Raw genomic sequence first — 27,500 nt, forward strand, 5'->3', positions numbered from 1 at the left:
ACACACGCACAAACACACACGCACAAACACACACGCACAAACACACACGCACAAACACACACGCACAAACACACACGCACAAACACACACATATATACAGAGTAGTTAATTTTGATCACAGTAAGATAGTATTTTCATAATCCATTGCAAACTTCTTGAGAGACATTTATCAATAAATATCAATAATGCTTCCCAATATTGAGAAGATTTCAGCAAACACAGGCACCATATGCATTCACAGATTTTACACTGGTGTGAATAATTTCAATTAACTTTGCTTTATAGAGGAATGTCAAGAAAAAAACAAAAATATTTCAAAAACAGTAAAAAAAAAAAAAAAAATGCAGATAAATAGAAGCTAGTAATGAATTAAAGTTTCTATTCATTATTTAGTTATTTATGTTTATTTATTTTTATTTATTTTTATTCATTTATGAATTAAAGTGTAAATAAATTTATAATTTTTTTTTCCTCCCCATAAAATGAGTCATTGATAAATATATTAAGATCTCAGATAATGGCTACTTATGGCAATTGAGGTTTTCTAACTTGCGTAACATTACAATTGAAAAATCTTTATCAGATTCCTAGTTGACTCTTCTGCTTTCAATATTTCCCCAACTTCCAGCGAAAGTGTTTAATGTACGTGAAGGAGAGGAGCAGCAGTTGCAGCAGCATTAATGATGATGAAGAGTCTGGAAGCAAGGCTGTTGCCACTAAGAAGTTAAAAGTTTTTGGCGACATAAGTTCACAACTCAATTTTGAATTCACAGATTGAATTCACATATTTCGTCTCCCTGTCGTCACTAACACCAAAGGAAAAGAATGAACACCCTCGACATAGCATTTCTTTTCCTCTGTAGATCTAACAACTCTGGTGCTTCCCCAGCCCCTACCAACACCACTCCCTGAAAGCTAGAACTGATCTAATGTTTGCTTACATAAGTAAATCAACAAATGAAGAAAACAGAGGAGTAAAAGGGAAAATGAAATAACCTTCATATATTTCAGGTACAAAACAAATCATCAGAAATGAACACCTTGACCCTTTAGCATTTAAATTGACCAATATCTGGCCCAAATATTCTACCTGCTTTACGTTCAAACAAGCCAAGTCTGGCCTCTTGCACTTATCCTTTTATGTTATTCTAAATACAAACAACCACATCATTGAAAGCTTCAAGATAATGCACAATTAATATAAAACAATCCTTTCTACTAAAGGCACAAGGCCTGAAATTCTGGGGGAGGGGACTAGTCAATTACATCAACCCCAGTGTTTCACTGGTGCTTAATTCATCGACCCTGAAAGGATGAAAGGCAAAGTCGACCTCGGCGGAATTGGAACTCAGAACATAGCGACAAGCGAAACACCGCTAAGCATTTCGTCCAGCATCCTAATGATTCTGTCAGCTCGTCACCTTTTTTAATATAAAATACGAATAAATAAGCATTGCACTTGACAGAATAATCTGAAAGCTAAAGGGTTAAAGAAAGTCTACATCAGTGGTTCTCAACCCCTTTTTTACATATGGACCCATTTGATTTCTATTTTACCTGGATGAACCTTCTTAGTCATCTGATACTCTTTTACTCTTTTACTTGTTTCAGTCATTTGACTGGGGCCATGCTGGAGCACCGCCTTTAGTTGAGAAATTTGACCCCAGGACTTATTCTTTGTAAGCCTAGTACTTATTCTATCGGTATCTTTTGCCGAAATGCTAAATTACAGGGACGTAAACACACCAGCATCGGTTGTCAAGCGATGTTGTGGGGACAAACACAGACACACAAACACATACACATATATATATATACATATATACGACAGGCTTCTTTCAGTTTCCGTCTACCAAATCCACTCATAAGGCTTTGGTCGGCCCAAGGCTATAGTAGAAGACACTTGCCCAAGGTGTCACACAGTGGGACTGAACCCAGAACCATGTGGTTGGTAAGCAAGTTACTTACCACACAGCCACTCCTGATGTTTAGAAAAATATTATATTTTTATAATTAACTCTTATTAAGAACTACATTAAAAAATTTTTTTATATTTTGTGTATCGTAGAAGAATAACCAATTCATTACAAATAAATTTTAACTAAATCTAATATGGACCCCCAAGGGCTTTTTCGGACCCCAACTGAGAACCACTAGTATATGTAGATACTGGTGTATTGATCACTGTATGGGCATTGATCCTACTTTGTCCACATAGAGTTGGTTGTTCATTTCTGATGATGGGCCTTTGTGCCTGAAATATATAAAGGTTATTTAAGTTTTCCTTTTGCATTGTTAGAAGCTCTCATTCTTCGTTATTTGTTATTTGACTTCTGTATCATAATGCTTCCAGCAAACTACAATGCCTTTCTTTGCTTACAGATTCTGAAGTTCGTTATTACTTGGTTTTTTTTTTCTTCTTTTTTTCATAAAGAATATTTAAAATTTCCAACTGAGAACAACCATTAACTTGAGCATGCAAACACACATACACATAGAATCTATTGTGATATTGTAAGAAAGAAGCAGAGAGAGGGAGAGAGAGAGAGAGACAGAAAGACAGAGAGTACGTGGAGGAAGAAGAAAAAAACCAGTAGCTGAGGCATGAATAGAGTGAGATTTTATAGGAAGAAGTATATCAGTACATCAGCCCAGCCACACCAGGAAACTTTGTAAGAATAAGCAACAGCCACCAAGAACACAATATCATGTGATTTTTTCACAATAAATCTCCCCAGATATGGATGGGAATGGGGTGGGGGTGGGGGGATAAGTAATGTAATGGAGGTGCTGGTTACACGTATCAATAACCGATTGTATTTCTTAGGTGTTAAATAAAAAGCATCCCATCGATCTTGTTTCGTTCTCCACATGTAATGCGGTTGTATAAATGCAGGAGTTACAAGCGAACCCGCTGTAACTCAAAGAGGTTCCGTCATTTAAGTTAATGCACATCTTCACCTAGCAACAGTGAACTTGTTGCCGGTTTTTGATTTGGTGAACGAGTCAAACCAGTTTCACAGGTCACTGTGTTATAATATGCAATTTATATAATTCTTGATATATATATATATATATATATATATATACATACACACTGCATAACATTCACTGCAACAAACAAGACTGGCTTTGTTATTGATATTAACCAAAAGGTTTCTGAATGCAACATTAGGTTCTATTCCACATAATACATTATCACTAAAAGTGCTCTCTCTCTCTCTCTTCTTTCTTTCTCCCTCTCTCTCTCTCTGCATACACACAAACATAATAAATATTCCAGATTCATTGACCAAAGCTTGTCTTTGCTGCACACTACCACATATCACTCTACATACCTCAACCTAGCAGAAAATATCTACCACTCTACTACCACCGTTACTGGTGTTGAGTGGTCAATATCAAGATCATCCAGCAACAAGTTGGGTTTTTTTTTTGCTTTTTTTTTTAATTCTTTAAAGTGTTTTAGCTTTAAAGCTGCGGTCATACTGGGGCACCACCATCAGAAAAGTATATGAGAAAAAGAAAATTTAGCTCTGTTATATAGTAAGGGTAACAACAGCATCCTCACCACACCAGCTGCAGACACAATTAATGGTTAAAAGTAAAACTGATGATGATGATGATGATGATGATGATGATGTTGATGATGGTGACCATGATGAAGGAGGGAGGGGAAGGAGGGAGGGGAAGGAGGGAGGGGAAGGAGGGAGGGGAAGGAGGGAGGGGAAGGAGGGAGGGGAAGGAGGGAGGGGAAGGAGGGAGGGGAAGGAGGGAGGGGAAGGATGGGAGGGGAAGGAGGGAGGGGAAGGAGGGAGGGGAGGGAGGAGGGAGGGAGGGGAGGGAGGAGGGAGGGAGGAGGGAGGGAGGGAGGAGGGAGGGAGGAGGGAGGGAGGAGGGAGGGGAGGAGGGAGGGGAGGAGGGAGGGGAGGAGGGAGGGGAGGAGGGAGGGGAGGAGGGAGGGGAGGAGGGAGGGGAGGAGGGAGGGGAGGAGGGAGGGGAGGAGGGAGGGGAGGAGGGAGGGGGAGGAGGGAGGGGGAGGAGGGAGGGGGAGGAGGGAGGGGGAGGAGGGAGGGGAGGAGGGAGGGGAGGAGGGAGGGGAGGAGGGAGGGGAGGAGGGAGGGGAGGAGGGAGGGGAGGAGGGAGGGGAGGAGGGAGGGGAGGAGGGAGGGGAGGAGGGAGGGGAGGAGGGAGGGGAGGAGGGAGGGGAGGAGGGAGGGGAGGAGGGAGGGGAGGAGGGAGGGGAGGAGGGAGGGGAGGAGGGAGGGGAGGAGGGAGGGGAGGAGGGAGGGGAGGAGGGAGGGGAGGAGGGAGGGGAGGAGGGGGGGAAGGAGGGACCTACAGATGGACAGAGGGATGGAGGGAGGGAGAGAGGAAAAAAGAAAGAAAGAAAGAAAGAAGCCAAAGCTGACATCAGTGAGATATGAACTCGGCACATAAAGAGCCTGAACAGAAACTTGCAAGGTATTCTGTCTGTTGCCCTAACAACGCTGCCAAACATGTGTGAAATTAACACCTGACTGAGGCTCCAAAAGAATAAAATTATTATTACTTTTAACTTATTTACTGCTAAAATTGATCCTCAAACGAGCTACGAGATTACTTAGAAATGATTAAACAATCTATTTGTTCTTCTGGCACTGGCACCTCTACATTTAGAACTGATTGCAAGTAAAATTAAATGATGTTGTTGCAAGCGTTGTTGATGCTGTTGTTGATGAGGAGGATGCTGACAACGACGACGATGATGGCAATGACAACGTCATTCTACCTTCTCTTCAGATTTTAATTACACACACACACACACACACACATGCGCAAGCATGTACACATACACGGGCACACGTACATACCTTAAGCAAAGCAATTTCAGCAAGACTCTCAGAGATGCAAACAACACCTTCTTGTCTAAACAATCCACAATATTTTACCTTGTATTTTTAAAGTTATAATAATAATGCTGATCGCCCACATTAATAATAACAAATTTTGCATTGCCGCAGGACAGCATATTTGTAGGGAGAAAGTCTAATCAACTGATAAAAATGCCAGAAGGACAAAATGTAAAGCTGAACCCCATAATATTTGATGAACCCAGAACAAAGATGGACAAAACTAAATACTGAAACTACTCTCATTAACAACAGAAATAATTTGTTTAGTCATTTATACACAGCTCAATGATCTCTTACAGCCAACCACTCAATAAAGGACTAGAAGTATAGCTGCTGTGTTTTGTCCAGTGAAGCAGGTTTAGGTGCTTCGCCCACGAGCACAACATAACAAAAGTTGTGAAATCTAAATTAAAGATAACAATGTGGTTAGTAATCCAACACCTAAACATTATTGTCTGTTTCTCTGGAAACACGGGTGTTTTGTTCATCGTTCTTAAACAAACCTTATTCAGGGACCTTTTGAGTGCGATGGGCTACTCAACCTGAAGAAAATTCTAACAGGGCCCCACCTGTGAGGTCATGCATTGTTCATCTTAATATAAGATCACCATGTTGTGCACATATGATTGCGATGCCTGGTGTACATTTGTCTGACGGGTAGTCATGATAGGTATATTGGGCTTCATATATTTGTACCCCAGTGTTACTTTGATGGCATGCACTGCACTCTCATATAATAATAATAATAATAATAATAATAATTAGATAGCTGAAAAGAACAGTTAGCATGGTACCGTAGGCTCCAACAAAACCGGAGATAAAAAGAATAATAATAATGATAATAATAATAGTTCCAATATAAGCACAAAGCCAGAAATTTTGTGGGCAGTAGGGTACAGTGAAGTATATTGAACCCAGAACTTGACTAATTCTTTAATTTTTCAACCCCAGGAAGAGGGGAAGGCAAGGGGCTGTGAAAAGTTCCCGGTTTTGGGTAAAGGAAATACAGGAGAATCAGTTAATTATGATGAATGATTTTGATCAACATATTCCCTTCTCAGATCCAAGCACTTATTGCAGTGGTCCTTCAGTTTTTTGAAGCCCTGGAAAACAACCCAGAAAGTTAGCCTCCAGTCAGGCCATTTGTGATACCCTTAAAGCGAAGAACTTTTTCCCCCACCCCCTCATGTGTGTGTGTGTGTGTGTGTGTGTGTGTGTGTGTGTGTGTGTGTGTGTGTGTGTGTGTGTGTGTGTGTGTGTGTACTACTATATATATTTGCTAAATGGTGTAATGCATTTGGTCCCCCCACTACAACTGATTCCACTTATCAACCATCCTTATATAACAATGGTGATGATGATTTCTTTCGTAGGCCACAAGGACCCAAAAACAATACAAAGATGAAATACAAAGAGAAACAGAAAACATTGGGGGTTTTATAACAGGTAACAGGGTGAGACTGACAATAAAGGTATATCAATAAATTAATAATAACAATAAAAATAATAATAATAATAATAATAATAATAATAATAATAAATAATAATAATAAACAATAATACAAAATAACACTTACAGCATGGAATGACAAAATAAAAACAACAAACAATCACTAAAATGGGGTGGGAGAACCACTTAGTATACTCCAGGGGTACCAAACACATTATCCCAGATTACCCTAGCACGCTAAAGACAATTGCCTTCTTACCAACCTACAGGTGTATAGTTCTTATGGCCACACCAATTTTACCATTCACACTTCTTTCATAATTATGAGAGAGCAGCACCACCTCTCTCTCTTTCTCTCTCTCTCTCTCAAACTTACATCTCAAGTGGTATTTGAAGACGGTGATGAGAGTTTAGCCTGACAAGAAAATACTCTATCCACAAATCATTCAACCGTACCTACCGTAGAACTTGCTTGACCAGCAGACAGAAGACTATCTGCTCTTACTTCTCAATCCAGAATACCAAATGCCCAACTTTAGACTGCACAAGACCCAGGATTTCAACTAACTCAAAGAGATGAGCTGTGAAAAGAATGTCACACAATGAGTGACCACACCTGTCCACTATCATCATCATCCATGATGTACCATGTAAAAAGCACCCATTTTAGTGATACATAGAAAGCACACATGCCAGTGTCTCATAGAAAGTACCTTGTGCTGGTACCATGTAAAAGCAGCCATGCCAATGCCAAATATAAAGCACCTATGCTGGTGCCATGTAAAAAACACTTAGTACATTCTGTAAAGTGGTTGGCATTAGAAAGAACATCCAGCCATAGAAACCATGCCAACTGCAGCCTTGTGTAACTCTCAGGTGGCCAGCTCCTGTCAAACAATTCAACCCATGCCAGCATGGAAAATGTATGTTAGATGCTGCTGATGATGATTCTCTGCCAAGTGTCAACCTCAGGATATACCAGTTCATGGCATTCTGAGGCTCCCTTATATAGATGGCTGCTAGAAGGGTCTTTCCTTTCCAGATGACATATTAAAAACCCACCAATATGTTCAAGTTAATTTCTTATTTCTTTATTGCCCACAGGGGGCTAAACATAGAGGGGACAAACAAGGACAGACAAAGGGATTAAGTCGATTACATCGACCCCAGTGCATAACTGGTGCTTATTTAATCAAACCCGAAAGGATGAAAGGCAAAGTCGACCTCGGCAGAATTTGAACTCAGAACGTAGTGGCAGACGAAATACCACTAAGCATTTCGCCCGGCGTGCTAACGTTTCTGCGAGCTTGCCGCCTTGTTCAAGTTAATTTCTGTTCTTATCAACACCTCTACTTTTCACTAATATAATTTTCTTTTTTTTTTTTTTTTTTTTAACAGCAACAAATTCATAAAATACATAAACAGGTAAATTTCAAGAGTGGCTCCAACAGAGTTTAAGAAAAGAAAAAAGAAAAAAAATCAAGCAAACTCCTGGTTCTTTGAATGAGAACAGAACTGCTTTTGGAACATTTAAAAAGTAACATGCACTGTAAAAGAAATTAATTTTAGTACATAATTATTGAATGCAATTACAAGAAACAAGAGCTGTTAATTAGGTTTAAGGTCAATCTTGGGGTGGGCAGGGAGATTGTAAGGAACTGACATGCAATTTGTTCATGACTAAAGAACCGAAATTAAAAACTCATAGACTTAAGAAGATATGCTTGTGCAGGGCTAGACTGACACACTATCTGTGCATGTTCCAATAATTATATCCTAAAACCATTTAGAACAATGAACGTACAGACTCAGAGCCATGTTGTTATATCATTCCAACATCATTATGATATTGATGCTTTGCCAATTCAAAGATCTTTAAGAATTAGTAGTAGTGGTGGTGGTGGTGGTGGTATTATTATTGATGATGATGATGATGATGATGATGATGAAAGAAGAAGAAAAAGAAGAAAAAGAAGAAGAAGAAGAAAAAGAAGAAAAAAAAGAAAAAGAAGAAGAAGAAAAAGAAGAATAAAAAGAAGAAAAAGAAGAAGAAGAAAAAGAAAAAGAAGAAGAAGAAGAAGAAGAAGAAGAAAAAGAAGAAGAAAAAGAAGAAGAAGAAGAAGAAGAAGAAGAAGAATGGCAACAATAGTAATAATAATAATAACAATGATGATAATGAATATTATTGAAGAGAAAAGAAAAAGCACAACAGTACTGTGCTGCCAAAGTGTAAGTATAAGTTAGCATTCAGCTTTGGTTTTATGCATATTTTTAGCTTATGTTTATCAATTGACATGAGCGCTAATGTATCTGTATAAGACATTTGGCAGAGATTTTTAGAAATACTAGATTGCTGTTGATAAAGAAAGAGAAACTGCAGACAATTGAAAAACAACATTTATCTTTCTTTCTTTTTTTTTTTTCTCTCCCTGAATATTTCTACTTAAAAGGAATTAAAACCATGACAGATGACAGAAATTATGATATTATTGCTAATATAGAAACAAACAAAACAAAACCAAGTAAACGACAACAACAAGAGGAAAAGAAAAAAAAAAAAAACTAATTTAGCATTAGTGAGATGAGGAAGATGAGAAGGAAGAGGAAGAAGAAAAATCAAGACCAGAAAAAAAAAAAAATAAATAAATGAAACTAGGATAGGAATTGACAGAAAAATGAAAACAAAAACCTACTTATTGCGAACATTCGGAATGTAGTCATGTGGAAAAAAAGAAAGCCAACAAAACGAGTAATAAGTTAATGGAAATTGATTTTAAGGTGTCAGCTGATGATGAGGAAGAAAAATGGGTTCATTATTACTGTAGCTAGCTTGTTGATACTCTGCAATGTGAATATGGAAGGTTTGAAGTGTTGAAAAACATAGGGAGAGTGCTGACAATAAAGAGACAACACCTGATGAATGGAACCAAGATGGTCCCTCTATCTTGTTATGTGTCAATTATAATGATTGGTACCGTTACTGACAGAATGTGTTCAGGACATGTAGACGGCCTTAGCTTTAGCTCTTTTCTACCTAAACGTCAACGGCACCCCATCCTCTCCATGCTATACAGTGTATTCTCTGTACAGATCTGCCTTAGCTAAAACTGATGTTTCCATTTGTTCTTGTTTCGTTTTGGAGTTTTCTGCCCCTCTCCCCAAACCAATTCAGCACTGTTTAACCTGAAACATCAGCACTACTACTACTACTACTACTACTACTACATCGTGACTCGATGAGGCAGGTGGACTAGCAGAATTTAAAAGACAAACACCTCTCTCCAATCACACTCCTACATCAGTTTTTTTTTTGTTTTTTTTTTTAAGTACACACTAGAAACGTAATGTAGTCCTAGATACATTATGCCTGGAAAATAGACAAGATGCTTGAACACCATTCATTGTATGCAAGTATGCAAGTGTGCTCATTCATATTCGTCCTAGGGTTAAACAACAACAGCATGTGTATACACACACGCACGCAAACACGTACACAAAATATTTCCCTCTCGTTAGACTCATCCAATCTCTAATCAACTCCCTCTTCTAACGACCCAGCGTTTTTATCATTAATTTAATCTGGCTCTTCACCAGCTCGGCTCTTCACCAACATTTTTTCACCTTCACTTTATAACATCCAATAAAACCAGTGATTTCTATAATATTCCCTAATATTACTCCTTATTATGATGGACTCTGTACTGTCACTGCTCCAGTTTCAACCATACAACTGAAATTGCCTTTCACACACGGAGAAAGATCATGACCGTCATTACAAGAGATACAGTCGATTACTGTTATTACTAACTCTACCCACAGTAATGTTTAAGTCACCAAGGAAACAGAAATTATTGACTGTCTCCTTCTCCTCCACGAAATCCATTGTCATCGGCACCAATATTTTCAGGTGGCTTGGTTGCACAGCCTGCTGTGCAAGTGCATATAAAACCACTCTCTTTTTGTAATTGCTTGATACATCAATACATTTTTGCCAATATGTGATAGTTTATTCTTTATTCTCTTCACAGACTATTCATTTCAAATTATCGTAGATAGGTAGCATTAAAACTGGTAATGAAATGTTAGTCGTTACAGTCGGATTTTTCGCAACAGTCATTAAAAGCAAACAAACTACTATTTTGAAACATTTTAAAAAATATCATAAGCCAAATAAACCCACTATAAATAAATAAATATATTAATAAATAAATGAATACCAAAATAATAAATAAATACAGAAAATCATAAAGTTCAAATTGAAAAAAAATCCTTTGAAAGTAAACAAGTCCTAAAATTTCTACATATAGGTTAACTGTTTCCCTACAATGATTATAAACAGAAAAGAATATTAAAACATATAGCAAAAATGCGGTATAATAAAAACCACAAAATGGGAAGTTCTTACAATGGGAAAAATGATGTTTCTTTGACAGCATATATGAAATTATTAATATAAATTTAGATGTTTCATAATATTGTTACAATATATTGCAATGCATTTCTACATTAATTACAATAAACATCACGCACAATCATATCAATAGAAATGCTGCCATACTTTCTCAAATCAGATCAGCTGCTCCAAAGAGTTGTTGGTAAGATGATAGAAAACAGTCATCTTTCCATAAGCAAACTTTGGATTGCTTTTCTAAATAACATTTTCTGTAGCAAGCTAGATATTACAAAACCATTCCAACCGTTTTAAAAATAACCAGAGTAAAGATTTGTAGGATATTTGGAGAATATGATTAGATCTTTGCAAATAATATGCAAAGACAAAGTTATCTGATTTTCGAAGTAATAATAAAAGATAGAGAATTAGATATTAACATCAGCTTTCTAAAATCTGATAAAATTATTTTCAATTTAAAACTGAAGCAAATAGTTTTAAATAGTGTGTGTCAGCTTTAAATTATTAAACTAGTTTTGCAACAATCATAACTTGTTTTAAAGTTGGTGATCAAATTGTTTTGTTAACAACCAGCTGTAGTTTGGAAATTACTTTCCTTCAGCAGTTTTCCAATCAACAACACGGTTACTGCCCCCCCCCCCAAACCTTCCAACCTTGAATCAATCCTCTTAATCATTCACTTCGAGTCCCTAAAGATTAATTACTGTTAATCATTCAGCTCAGATTCAATCACATGTTGTCCTTAGCAGTCGAATCCAACTCCTCATTAGAATAATTAATTAAGTCAAATACATACATAAATATATATATATGTGTGTGTGTGTGTGTGTGTGTGTGTGTGTGTGTATATATATATATATATATATATACACCGATGTTGAAAGTACCATAAATTGCAAATATGCTAATGTATTGTATACACATGAGCTAAAATATGACAGATAGACATAGATTGATAGAGAAATGTTAGTGTTTGGTATCTATCAGACTAGTTTTCTTTTTTTTCTATAGTAGAAAATATAAAAATATTTGAACCAACATAAATGCACATACTCCCACACTAATAGAACACAAAGTATTGGATAAAAAGTGAAATTAATAAAGCCGCGAGAGATTATTAAATGGGGCAATCTTAGCTAAGTACAAGTTTCCATCTCCACCTGTAGCTACTTCAGCCCCTGTCATGAAACATTACATTAACAGAATAAACACTCCATTAAACAGACTCCCCTCAACCACCACCACTACCACCACCACCACAACCACTCCATCTCCTGCTTTCCACTCGAGTTGAAAGTGATGCAATTACTTCCTATCTTGCAACTTCAGATAAAGTAATCGTAAAGATTCAAAATATAGTTAAATTGTTGTTTCGGCAATTAAATTCGCTTCTAACTAATCTCTATATCTACGTGCTCAATGTAATTCCCATAGCAAACCACTTCCTTATATGTCTCTTGAGCCAGAACCAATACAACTATCTCTATCTTTCAGATATGTGGTGTGGTGTGGTGTGGTATGTGTGTGCCTATATATATATATATATATATATACACACACATATATATATATATATATATATATATATACACACACACATATATATATATATATATATATATATATATAAATATATTTATATATATATATATATTTATATATATATTTATGTATATATGCACACACACACACACACACACACACAGACATACATACACTTTAAAAATCTTTCGATAATTAGGATGCCACAAATTAAAAATCAATACAACCGTACCTTCCATTTCCAACATGCAGAGAGTGAATGGCTGTTGCTATAATCAAATATCAATACCCAACATCACATATTTATCTGGACAATTGTAACTGCTGATACTGATCTAGTTGGACATTATATATAGATCCCCATATGTATAGATTTTTCACACATCTTATGACAGGTAGCATATTTACACTATAGGTATTGACAGAAAGGACTTCCTATTAATCTTGCCATTTACAACCATCATGCATTCTTATGCTAAAATTTATTTCCCTGCTTTACTATGTTATAGCAACAATTATATCTATATCTGCATGCGTGGCTGTACATGTGCATATATATATATATATATATATATGTATATATGCATGTATGTATATCTATTCAGACAGCTTCATATGAGCCGCATGCTTATATAATCAAACCTGACAACTATCAACTTAAATACATGCCATACGAAGCAACTTTAAAATATTCAGCAAAAATCTTATAAAACTAGGATTGTTACAACGAATCCTTTTTAATGCGGTTTTTTCTCTCTCTCTCTCTCTCTCTTCCCCGCACCACCACCACCACTTCTTCTCCTTACAGTGCCTGCTTCTTTATTTCATTTTAATTCTCCTATCTCATTCCTCCACCTGCCATAATTTTGAAATCAGTGAAAGGAAAATTGCACACAAAAAAGTTCAATGTGTTCAAGAGAGAGAGAGAGAAAAAAAAAGAACATTGATTTTTAATCAAACAGTTAACTCTCATCTATAATGTATAGAATGAGCAAATTTACTTATATATCAACAACTTACAGAAGCTAAGCAACAACACTTTTATATATATTACAGGACAAAATTGGGATTATAAATGAATAACTTGTCCAATTTGAAGATTATAAATATCCAATATTCTATACTGTGCAGTTCTAGCTAGAAATAAAACTTTCACAGAATTCACTAGAAATAATTTAATATTTCCTTAAATAGACGAATTTTTCTAATGGTAGTTTTATCTGTTTTGTTTATTAGAAATATTTCATCTTCATTTTAGCACCTTATAATTTCTGTGTGCATGCAGGTGTGTGTAGTATGTGTGAGAAAGAGTGGGGGGAAGGGAAGACGGAGGAGAAAGTGGCTGAATCGACATGGGGACTTGCTTAATCTATATGCAATGTAAAGTAGTACACCCTAAAGAAAACCAGTGCCTATCACAAACAGCATGGCCATATTCAACATATATATATATATATATATATATATATATATATATATACCTACATCTGTATGTTTGTGTGTATGTATGCATGTATGTATACACGCTCGTATCACTTCATTGCAAATATATGAGTGTGTAACATATGCATGCATTTAGATATATATATATATAAATATTGATAGAAAGGACAACAGAAGAAAGAAAGAGACCTCGATATTATGTAAATAGTGGAATTTATCTGTAAAAATATGTGACACTTATTTGGTAGCCATGATAAAACTCCAGGTTTCGGATGCCAGAGTGGGAACCCACGCCAACTGAAAATTCCTGTGAAAAATGACCGTTAAACAAAGGGAAATTACTGTGTGGTTGACCGTTATTAAGACAAAAGACAAAAGGTCATTTTTCACAGGAATTTTCAATGGTCAGATAACTGAAGAGATGTTGGCGTGGGTTCCCACCCCAGTATCCGAAAAGCGGATCTCTATCATGGCTACCGAATAAGTGTCACATATCTTTACAGATATATATATATATATATATATATATATATATATATCGCATTAACAAAGTACATGCAAGTGAATGGCCATTGAAAAACAAGGGGAACAGAAAATTATGCTCATAATAAAAAGATCAGTTGATCCCAGTCTGGTCTCCAAGTGCCAAACTCATTTCAACTACTAGGAAATTAATTTCAGAGAAAATCTATCAGTGAACTCTTATAACTCTATTCTATAGAGTAAAGAAAATCTTCAAGAAAATTTAGGATTTAACCAAAGTTTAGCACTGAAAGCCACATAAACTCTCATTGCATAGTTCTGTGTGCCATTATCACATTTCCAGATAAGGACTTGCTATAGAAATAGTTTGGTACTCAAGAGGCCCTCCAACCCCCATCCAGCTGTTCAGAAGTCTCCAATAAGACATTTGGCAGTGATACTGGCACTGTAGCCACTCTGAGGTCTGTTCCTGGTTGTGGAATGGTGGCTTGTGCCTCAATGACCCAGAAAGCGCTTTGTCAGAAGGGCACAAGCTCCTAGTAAGGCCTCCCATGTTGAACAGGTCAAAGGATAAAGGCCAGACTTAATATCGAGCACCTTTTCCCAGCAATAAAAATGGGTTTGCATAGGACCAACAGCCCTACCTAGAAATAAGCAGATGTTTCAGAAGCATCGATGACAATTCCAAACCAACAAGACCTGGAAGGAGACTGGCCCAGAGTTGAAAACAGTGGAAAAAAGTTATCACTGGCCTAAGCTCCATAGAGGACAAGGGCTTAAGTAAATAATGGTACTGTACATATGTTTAATCTACTTTGCAAGATCTCTAAAAAAAAACAACAAAACTTGAAGGGATCCCAAAAAAGTAAACAAACTTAAAAGCCACAAATTTTCATAGATGTGATGGAAGAATATTTATACGTTAAATGTTAGTGGCAGGAATTTCATACACATAGACAGCTCATTAAAAGTGTATACAGAGATTCCTATATATTAATGATGAATAGCTGCTCATTATTGAAGTTAAGTGGTGATTGAACAGGTGTTGATAACAACAGTCGGAAGGCAGAAATATATTTATAAGAAAGAGTTTTAAATAATAATTCTAAATCAAGGAATAACAGAGAGAGGAAGGAAAATACCAAAGAAAAACAAAAAAAAAAAAAGTAAACTTAGTTGCTACACCATTGAATATCATTAGATTTTACTCACTTCCAAGAAGTTTAAGAACAAAAGAAAATGAAAGACTAGACTGCATGTAAATAGTGTTTACAGCAATCATGAAGATTTTCAGCAACAACAACCAAAAAAATATAAATAAACACAGAAAAAGAAATGGATAAAAACAGAAGGAAATTTGAAACCAAACTACTTTCAAAGATAATAGCATTATATTTTCTATGAAGCTGTGTAATCCTGGGAGATTTAGTTGTACTGAATTATACAAACAATGAAATTTTAGAGAATCAAATTGTTAGAGATGAAGTTAAGAAAAAAAAATGACAAAATGTTACTTTAGAAGTGCAATAGCATATAAAACAGTTAAGGGGATGATGTAGATATTGATATAAGCAAAAAAATATTTTCAATTAATTGAAATTTCCCTCTTAATTGAAAGTAACCAAGAAAAATGGAAAAGCAGTAATTTGTACCAAACCTAAGAAAAGGGGAGATAATTTTTTTTTTTTTTAATATTTCACTAAATTCATTTACGTCTTGGGGGAAATCTGATCGTTGCAAGCCAGATGACAGCAGAGATTTTTTTTTTTTTTTTTTTCCCTAAAACATGCAAAATGAATCTTGAACAATTATCTCCCCTTCTCTCATAGTTGCTAACAATTATAACTAGGTTTTTGTTTTCTTTCAACGAAGAAGATTTCAATAAGCAATTTTAAAAAAATTTTTTTTTGTATATCATTTAGTACATCATCCCTTAACTTATTAATCTGAAACCAATTCCTTGACCCACTTGAGTTATTTCCTTTAACTCTTTTTTTTTTTTTTTTTTTAACATTATCCCATATAAATCTTTTGAATATAAACAGTTTTATAAGAATTTTATTTTTATGAACGATGTCTCCTAACAAATTTACAAGATGCTGTATTAAAGCATACGTTAGATGTTTTCTTAGAAACAATATTTCCTGTCCATAAACAAATACATACACAAATAAACATTAGTCTTTGAATGTATACCTAAAAAAATACATTTAAGAGCTAAAAACAATACAAAGAAGTAATCAATGGATATTAAAAGGTATCTCATGAGAAATACCTAGAAATTAGAGCATATTCTGAGTTAGTTAGGTCAGGATTCTTCATGCTATAACTTGCATGGCTCATTCAATAAAACATTGCAGTAGAATTTGCATAAAAATACAGAAATTCATTAAAATATTAGTTTGCTTTCTTGGGTGATAGGCAAAAAAGGAGAGACTGAGAACTATTAATATACATGAGTGCATCGAGGAAGGAGGAGAATTGAAATGGGCGAGGGTGAAGTTCTTTTACTTTAATCAATAAGGTTTGGTTAGGCAATACAAATCGGGGTCCAAATCATGTACAAAATAGCTGGAGGACATGCAAGCAGCTGTGGTGTGTTGACCACACAAAATAGTCAAGGACTCTACAAACCTGTTTGGATAAGGATAATGACGGGAATCAGAAAGATACCCTTTGTACCTGAAAATCAGTTTTAAAATCAGTTTTCGAAAGAGTATGGAATATATTTATCATAAAATACTATTAATTAATTTTTTTTAAAAATCACAAAATTTTCAAAATCTTCCCCACTCAACAACCACAATTACCATTCTTAACATCTTCTTTTAAGACTCCTATTCCACCACCCCTTATTCATATCAGTTACATTGATGAGTGTTCGTGTCTTTCTTTTTCCTTTTTTTCATGTCAGCAAGAGTCTCTATAGGATTCAATAACATTTATTTGTTTATTTTCAAAATAGGAAGGGAAAAAAAAAGTCTTGCTCAAAGTATTCATTAATGAGATGGGTTTTTTTTTTTTCTTCGTTAAACAGCCTTGATATCAAGCAGATTATTAAGGCATCAGTCAACTTAAATTGAACGTCATTTGGAAATATCAAATATTTATAAAACAGAGATCTGGGATTAAAACCAGATAAAATAGATGAAAATTATGGAGTGAAGATAAAAATCACTTGTCAGAGATAGTTACAAAATAATAAAAAGGTTAAAAATGTGAAGTTTTTCATTGGGAAGACAACATCTTCCTGAACAAGTATTCTTGTTTATTAAGAGTAAAGACACTTAAGTATACAGATTATAGTTTACAAGCTGAAAAAGAAATTACACATTAAAAATATATCACTTAGAAGCCTGTCTCAAGGGGAAAAAAATAATAAAATGGAAACACTTTTCTTCTTCATTAATAAAGCAGTTAAATTAGAAATTAAGAGCGTGTTTATTAAAATCTTTCACTATATAACTAAATCTATTTGAGATGTTATTTGTGTTGAACAAAATCATAGGTTATTTAAAGAAGTTTCAGAATAGAAACAATAGAGTTGGAATTATAGTAGGGATAATAATAGAGATATCAAGAACAGCTATGATACGGTGGAGGCTCTATGATAGATTCAGGTTAACTTCAATATTAAACAATATTACATAAACACTTCTTAGCATTTGATTTGCAGAAAGAAGACTGCATTAAAATATAGAGAAACCTGATTTGGTGAGAGAATGCCTCAATGTACTGACCGATATCTATATCTATATATATATATATATATATATATATATATATATATATATATATATATATACATTTAATTACATTATCAGTCTTGCCATAGTATATAAATAAGTCATAAAACAACAACAAAAACGAGCGAACATCAAAAAATTTTAAACCATAAAATATAGGTATGAAGCAAAGTAGTCTTGACAGCTGAACAAAGGAGAAGATGTACATCAAACTTCTCCAGGTCAAAATGCTATGCAGGAATAATTCTTCAAACATTTTTGTGCATCACTGCAGCAGCAAGAGGGGGAGAAAAAAAAATAAAAGCCAATATCTTTTGTAAGCTAAAATGATACTTAGCTTTAGAAAGGTATGGAGTGTGGGATGGAAAGGGAGGGAGGGGGTGGAGTGGAGTTTGGGGTTGGTTGGAACGCAAATCCTTGACACAAACTTAACTACCCTTATACTCAGATGCACATGTAGAGGGGAAACAAAATGAACATATCAAAACATACACGCACAGACACAAATGCACAATCACATACACACATGCATACTCAAATACACAAATGCACAATCACATACACACACATACATACAACAACAAAAAAGACATAATAGATAGTTTGCGAGCTGGAATTCAGTAGAGTTCCAAGAGAAAGCAATAAAATTTTATTTGACAAGTCAACTGCAATACAGCATTTGTCTTGTCATGTGTTTGAAGCTATTTTAAGTTGACAAATTTGTGATAGGAGATATAAATACTTACAAATCAAATATAAACTAAATTAAAGCAAATATATTTCTTATGCCAAATTCCACAAATTTATATGCTTGCACCGAAATAAAGGAAAAAAAGAAACACCAAAAAAAAATTTTAAAAAGAAAGGAAAGCATCGCAAAGAGTCTATCTAGTAGGCTTGGAAAGAATTGCATTGAAGGAAAAGAGTAGAAGGATAAACATGATTCTGCAACAAACTATGTCTTTCATATTTAGGACTCCTGTTCTACTTTTAATAAAAGCTAAGATGCACTAAGACAAGGAGAATTTCACATCTTTACATAAAAGAAACTAGAAACTAACAATAATAAAAGAGTCTTTCAGATTAGCATCTCATCAAAGAGAAATTGGTCATTTCATGACGAATTACTTATCTGTTTTAAACACTACAGGAAAGATAAAATGAACGTTGCACAATAGAAATTATCTGAATCTTCATAGTAAATTAATTTCATTGTAATACAATTGTATCTTTTAGTTGTCTTTTCACCAGGGCTACAAAACATCTCCGTATATCATAATCCTACAGACCATCAGGACATTTCAAGATTTTGTTAGGTTTCGATGTTCCAAAATCTCTCTCTGTGTACGCACACGTGTAACACAGGCAACATTATCGGGTGAAGTTTGTTCTTCATCCACAAAATGGACGGCAGCTTCCACTCAACACTGAGACTCACCATTGCTTGCTTTCCATTCCAATCACGCAGCCTTTGACAGAATCCAAAATCAATCATTTAACATTAGAATACACAAAACAAATTCTTGAAGCACTTTTTTTTTTCTTTTAGAGCCAGTAAGATTTTGTTTTTTTCCCCCCCTCCTCGTCTTCAACACTCAAAGCAGATAGTCCTAAAAATGTAAATATTTGCATATGAATAGTTGGAACATTTGTTTTTTTTTGGTTGTTTAATGATCAGATGACCTTCCTTTCTAAAAAACCGGCCAAACATACAAATGTTAACTACTTCCAAATGGGTTAGACAAAGTAAATCACTTGAAAACGTTGTTCTCATCACTCAAAGCATTACCATCATTGTTGATTCATTGTTGATCCAATCAGCCCTACAAGATTTCTATCACTCTCTCTCTCTCTCTCTCTCTGTCTCTCTCTCTCTCAAGCTCCATGCATAATTAGTAAGAGAAACAAGCCATTCTGTTGTAAAACTATTCAGAATTACTCCTCATTCAGGATTAAGGTTTCAGGTTAAAAACACGAAGCAGTTGATTTAAGAACAAGCTTCACCCTTGGGCTGTACACATCTTGAATGAACAGTTGCCAAGAGAGGTGTTGTACAATTGTAAATATTTACCAATATGTTCTCCTACTGTATTACTGTAAACTATGTTACCTGGTTCTATCAAGTGACATTTTAATATATGTACCACACCTGATTAGCAGAACTGACAGAGCATTGGACAAATGCCTTGAGCAGTGTAGTTACAGCTCTTTATGTTCTGAGTTCAAATCCTCCCACAGTCAACTCTATCTTCCATCTAGTCCCTCACCACCACCAAATTTGTGGGTACTTGTGCCCATCTTAGAAATCAATGTAAACATGCTACTACATATAATTATTATAAAGAAATACTTATCCTAATTTGTTTGACTTCTCAAGAGGCTGTAGCAAACTTTGAACTTCTATTATCAGAAGTTTAACAAATTATCTTCAAGGTGATTTTTCACCCTGTTAAAGCAATGTTTAGGGTTTTCTCAGAACTCTATGATAAGCTAAGAACAGTCAGTTCTTATCCAGAGAATGTTTCTGGGATACTATTTCCAGTTAAACACAGTCATTCTTGAATAAGAAGACACATTTGTCAAAACAATATTTCTTGTAAGATAATAAGCCATGATCCCATGACATTATAGGTTGGGATGTTTTCTGTCTTCTCTTTAAGTGGTCTGTTTGTTATAAACTCCTATATCTGCACACCCAATACATCACCCTCGCAACAGAAATGTTAAACAAACATCTCCAACACAAACAGATTAATTATTGGTTCCCCTGTTTTACACCAAAGGAAGACAAGCATGTTAGAATTATTTCTATTTTTTCCCTTTGCTTAGAAAAGTATCGTAACAGGTATAGACTCTCAAGATGTATTAAGATACTCGTGAGAGAAAGAAGAAGAAAAAAATGAAATAATTTTGATGTATTTTCTCCCTGTGAAAAATGGATGAACCAATAAATGCTAGAAGTGAACTACGAATGTATGAAACACTACAGTGTGAGGTTTTCCGTCACACAATGTTGGCCAGGGTGTTGAGTGTTCACAGATGTTGATCAGAAACAACCACACACATATTTGTGACTGACATCGGAGAGACAAATTTAATGAGGAAAAATTGACATAACACATTTGAATCTGATCCCAATGTGAATGTATCATGATATAATCTACACTATTTATAAGAAGCTATCACGGGTAATCTTCCTTTTAAATATATATTTGTTACCTGGTAAAATTCAAGCCATAAAGAATTTAGGCCATTCTGGAGTAACTCATAATTTGATAAATTTTTCAGGTGTCTATAGAATATATTAATACTATTTACAATACCACAAGTTCTGTGTATGTAGAAATAGCAATTGATAATGTTATGTAACCAGTCCTTCAGTGGATTCAAAGTACTTTTAATTAATTCTCCTTAACTATGTTACTTGTCTGCTGGCTGTTCTCTAATTAGTTGCAAATGTTTAGAACAGCTAAAGACCAAAAGGCAAATACTGTGTGTGACTATAAAATACACTGAATGTAATAAGATGGTGACAGCATTAATTTTGGCATAACTTTCATTCAATAAAGACAAAGCTGATGGCAAAATTGTAGATTCAAATCATTATGGTCACTTGCCAAAACTCTTTTAGGTCCTTCATTTAGTGAATAGACTACACAGCAGACAACTTTAAGAAGAGTTTCCTAACATCACTATATTATTATCTAACATACGAATTTTGGTAAATCTATCATATTTTTGGTAATAGGCATTGAATAATGTTTTAATTTAAAATGTCATTCATATTATTTGTTTTGTTTTTTTTCTGTTTTTTTTTTAAGAGGAAGTTCACAGAATAATGGGTTTGTCTTAACTAAGCAGCAGAGGAAAGATTATCATTATTTTAAAATATCCCTAAAAGTTGTCCTTCCATTTGCAGACAATGGACTAAAGCTCTCTCTGCCACTATGAAACCAAAAGCTAAAAGGAAATTAAATGATACAGTTTGGTTCATTCTATCATTTATATATTAACCTATCATTCAAATAAGTTCACTTAACCGTGCTGAGTGGTGAAAGATAATCAGAATATATTTCCACAGCTATATACATTGAAAACAAAAAGAAGCAGAAGAAAGAAAGAAAAAAAAAAGAGTAAGAAACCAACAAAATAAACAAACAAAAATGCTGAGTAATATAGCTAATAAAACAAAGAAGACAAAAAAAAGGGGAAATAAGTTCAATCCTAACTAATGACTGAATTTAACTTTACTAATCTCGATGGAATTCATAAATCATACTGAAACAATGTGAAGTAACAGCATTGTATTTCTCTTTATTGAGAACTTGCCACTCTGTTATTCAGTTAGTTTCTTACAGGAGACAAGAACTAATACACTGCAATGAAGTGAACAGCCAACATTTGAAGTATATCTGCTGTCCAGAGAGTTAGTTATGTCATCACATACAATCTAGGTGGACCTATTATTAAGAATACATATATATATATATATATATATATATGAAAACCTATTCAAAATGCTAACAACTTGTTTGAATTCATGATGAAAACAATTAAATGAGTTGTTGAAACCAGAGTCAGAAACCATACAAACATCCATACGTCACAGTGTGCATGTGTATACAATACACATACATGTATGTGCATGCACGTATGTGTATGTATATACACATATACACACCTAGATGCATGTATGAATAATTTCTGATTCTAGTTGCAATTAATAATTTCCAGATGAATTATAAATATATATACATATATATGTGTATATATATATATATATATATAGCAGGTCTCAATATTTAAATATTGAGATACATTAAGATACATGAGAAATGAAATGATGTATGAGAATTTAAACATAATATAAATGTCTATACTGCTGCCATGAATCCACTGCCAACACCACTTCCATCACCATTCACAAGACTGTTTTCCATGCTGGCACAAGATGGACAGAGTTGCAGTCTAAATCAGTTCAGTTCTTATTCAGTATCACTACCCCACCCCCCACATGAATCAGGCCACCACACCTCATCCATACAAACACATTTTTTGATGTGCTTTCTGCAAATGGACGCCCTTCTTTACACTAAACAATTTGCAGAATGTATTAGTAGCATTTTATCATAGCGCCAACAGTCAAAGTCTTGTCCCTTACAAAACTGAAGTCTCACTATATATGTGTGTGTGTGTGTGTGTGTGTGTGTGTGTGTGTGTGTGTGTGTGTGTGTGTGTGTGTGTGTGTGTGTGTGTGTGTGTGTGTGTGTGTGTGTGTGTGTGTGTGTGTGTGTCTGAAGAGAGGCTGCTAACTCAAAGAGAGGTTGCTAACCCAAAGAGAGGCTGAGAGCCCAAAGAGAGGGTGCTAACTCAAACAGAGGTTGCTAACCCAAAGAGGGGCTGAGAGCCCAAAAGAGAGGCTGCAAAACCAGAGAGGGGCTGCTAACCCAAAGAGGGACTGTTGTCCCAACGAGGGGCTACTAAACAAACAAGAGGCTACTAAATTAAAGAGACAGTGGTAAACCAGTGAACCTGTTGCTGGCTGAAAAACAATGTAATGAAAAATACCAACTACCTATTGTATGTAGAAAAAAAAGAAAAAGATTGATGAGAGCAGACATGTCATTCCTGAAGCATTAGAGACCATTAAGGTTAAACGCGAAAATTATTCAGTATCTCAAACCAAAGAAACTAAATTATTGAAATACAACAAAATAAAAATGATATCCCACATCATTCAAAGTAATAATATCATTGAAGCTTAATAAATGAGAGATCAGAGCAGAGAAGCATCAGGCATGGTAATATCACTGAAACTACTGAACAGAAGTAGGTGCCTTGCTTCATTCATGGTAATATGTTTGAAAGCGGTATGCAAATAAGGAAAAACTACCAATGACACCGAGACCAATAAATAAAGAGATATCAACCATACCAGACATGGTATCCTTTAGATCAGTAAATAATGTAAATATTAGAACAGGCATAATAATATGATTGGTACAAGTAAATAAGTGATTTTATATATATATATATATATATATATGTATATGAGCTAGTATCATTAATGCTACGTATAAAGAAGATATATATTATATCAGACATGGTAATATCATTGAAACTAGTAATTGAATGATAGATATTTATTACATCAGACATAATAACATCATTGAAGCCAATAAGTGACAGCAATGGCGGCTGAGGTAGTTAGATACTAAATTTGGATACTGCTTCTGAAACTTAGTCTCTCCAGTTGAGTGAATAAAAGCTGGATGTAATACCATAAAGACCACCACTGCTGCTGTTGTTGTTGTTGCTGTTACTATTGTTTAACCTCAGACTAGCCCTGATTGAATAAGGCTAAACTACAATCAAGCTTATCCCTGTCATATCCATTCTTTTCTCTTTTTTTTTGTGTGTATGTGTGTATCTAGGACTACATTGACCAATGTGTCTCAACAACAAAGCTGTTGTTAGAATGTCCCTGATATATTTTTAAAACGAAACTTAGAAAATATCTTTGCCATAAATTTTTAAACATTTTCCAGAATCTCTGAATAGATTATTCCTTATTTTTTAAAACCCTTTTATTACTACATTTCAAATGAAACACACTGCCTTTCTTTCAAATAATCTTGAAAACAATGAAGAATTTAGTAAAATAACTACCATTATTAACCTGGTGTTTGGGACATACATTAACATAAACTATTAATGAAGGGTTTTAATTTACATCACTTTAAAACAAGAACTCCGTTATCATAGAAGCAGAGGCTGTCTCAGGTAGATTGGTATCAAAAAGGAATAAACTACTAATGTCATGTCTACGATATTTTCATTTTACCATAATTCAGGTAGTATACTCTAAAGAAAATCAATATGTTGACCAGTGTTTATTGTTACAGAGTCTATAACTAAGAGGTGACAGACTCCCTGCCGTTAATAACTTTCGCTCACAAAAAGAAAAACAAAAAAATAAGCAAATGAGCTTTAACAGAAATTTAAACTTTCCATATGTTGAAAACAAGAGACAAAATATATACATAAAATGACTTGGAATAAAATCTAGTGAAAATTGCTCATTAAAGATAAATAACTAACAGGCTGGCTTCCAACAAAGCAAGACTGTTTAATGAGAAAGAAAACCTGAAAATAAGTTGAAATTAAATTATAGATAAGTTGATTTGCAAGACAACTATTCAGGTACTGTCAATGTGTCTACTTATAGCTGGGCTGGTTTATGAAAATAGCACATGCAGTGACAGATACTAATTTCTGTCTTATAGTGGTTAACACCATCATTATTTACTACACTAGTTTTAAATTCACCTTTGAAAGCTCAACTAAAAGTTACTGGCTTTTGCTTTTGTATCAAACTGTATCAAACCAATGAAAAGTATAAAAGAAAGGAAAACAATTTTAATGAAATGAATAAACTAAGAATTAAATATGGGTAACTTGCTCAGCAGGATAGAAAATCTTCATTAATTCATCAAAGTACTAAGAAGATTGTGACAGAAAACATTTCTTTTTTTTAAACACTTATTTGAAACAATAAACAAAATCATAAAATAAAATTAAACAAATTTTCATTTTACAAGAAGTTAAAAATAAAAAAAAAATAATATGATAATGCCTAAATGATTAATAAAAGAAAGGAAGAAGGAAACTCCATAATGTTTTTATAAACAAATATTGAACAGATTATTCAACTGGGGAATTAATTCCTGTTCTAAAACTGGATTACATGCTTCAATTTTGCTTCAGATGACATACTGACAACTTGAATTATTGTACAGCAGCAAGCAGTTGTTTAATCCATATTTCGGTTGCTAACAGTTCCTTCTTGAATAAACATGGACTACAAGTATAAGAGATGTCTTTCTCCATCTTCCTAGCAGCTAAGATAGAGAAGACAGAGTTTGCTAAAAATATCTACTGTAATATATTTAGGAAGATAACAGCAATATAGAGTAGGTACTAAGAGATAATGGAGTTAGTTTTAGTTAAAATGCTGAAATTTTGTACTATCTGCATTGTATTAAACACTTATTTCAATGAAAAGACAATATAATTTTCAAGAGAGAATACAGCAGCAAAGCACTTCGGAAAAGAACAGTGATTTCAATCAGATGTGAAACAACTTGATAGGATTGAATTAATAAAACAGATAAAACTACAAGAGAAAATGGTGAAAATAAAGTAAAAATAGAAAAGACAGATAGATGAGCAATGTGAAAAGATAAAAATATCATAACAGGAAAGAGATAAGGAAGACAAAAAAAAAAACATAAAAGAGGAGGTTTTATTGTATGAAAAAAAAAATGCGTGTGAAAAATAATGATAGAAAACAAGAAATTATAAATAAAGAAACGTGTGAGATGCAAAGAAAGATAAATATATTTTTAAATAAAAAGACGGGGGTAGGTTGAAAAGGAAGTGACAAGGAAATAGTGACAGAGAAAAAGGAAGAGAGAAACTATAAGGGGGGGGGGGGGGAAACAGAACAAAAAGGAGGCAACATGGCGAGTAAATGTAATAAATAACTTAAGTAGCTTTATCTATTGTTTTTAACCATTCTCCTATCACCCCACTTGGTCTCTGTAGTGTTTCATGCCAGCTTATATATAAAAGAAATCACTATGGTATTATGTGCCGGGTTTGAAAATACTATAACTGAGGGGGAAAAAAATGAAAAAAGAAAATGAATAATAATACATTTATATCTCCTAGTTGGTTGGCTCAGCTTAAGGAAGTTAGCCTGAGATTGGGGTTAAATGTAAATACTACACAATTAAATTTTAATCAGCTGAAGCACATAAAAGATACTTGCTACCCACCAAGCATGAAAAGCAGAAATTTTAATAAATCGAAACAACGAAAGATATATATTTTAACACTGACGGTGGAAAACAAGAACTGATTCAAGCAGTCATTGCAAATGAGATTTATGCAGTTGTACTGGTCATGTTTGTACTTTTAGAAAAAATATTATCAAAATATAACATTAACACTTTAGCATTTCAATCAGCGATGTCCGACCAAAATATTCTACCTGTTTTATGTTCAAATTGGCTTGATCTGGCCTCTCACACCTACCCTACAATGTCATTCTGAAAATAAATAATGACATCATCAAAATGTCAAAGATATGAAGATATTGCCAGGCCTGTCCCATGCATCTCTCTCCAGCTGAACATTCCTAATGTTGCGGGCTTGTGGGTGCTGGTGCCACATAACAAGCACCCGTACTGGTGCCACATAACAAGCACCTGTACTGGTGCCACATAACAAGCACCCGTACTGGTGCCACATAAAATCCACCCATGCCAGTGCTGTGTAAGAGCATCCAGCACACTCTGTAAAACGGTTGGCGTTAGGAAGGGTAACCAGCTGTAGAAACCCTGCCAAAACAGACATGGAGCCTGAGCAGCTCTTCAGCCGGCCAGCTCCTATCAAACCATCCAACCCATGCCAGCATGGAAAACAGATGTCAAATGATGAGGATGATGATGATGATGATGATGAAT

At 34.6% G+C, this 27,500-nt stretch overlaps 1 protein-coding gene across 39 annotated transcripts in view; it reads right to left on the minus strand.

The window, feature by feature from the left end:
- LOC106871661 (serine/threonine-protein kinase mig-15-like) overlaps positions 1 to 27,500 on the minus strand; it is a 764,441-nt gene that overhangs the window by 532,120 nt on the left and 204,821 nt on the right. For 16 of the 39 annotated variants that reach the window (XM_089357081.1, XM_089357079.1, XM_089357086.1 and 13 more), the window contains exon 18: positions 16,859 to 16,906. The exons of the other annotated variants lie outside the window; for them this stretch is intronic. In XM_089357081.1, coding sequence (XP_089213207.1) covers positions 16,859 to 16,906 — 48 coding nt within the window. The remainder of the gene's footprint in view (positions 1 to 16,858; positions 16,907 to 27,500) is intronic. 39 annotated transcript variants of the gene reach the window in all.

This window comes from Octopus bimaculoides, chromosome 9 (assembly GCF_046866305.1).
Source record: "Octopus bimaculoides isolate indiv1 chromosome 9, ASM4686630v1, whole genome shotgun sequence".
Classification (NCBI taxonomy): domain Eukaryota; kingdom Metazoa; phylum Mollusca; class Cephalopoda; order Octopoda; family Octopodidae; genus Octopus; species Octopus bimaculoides.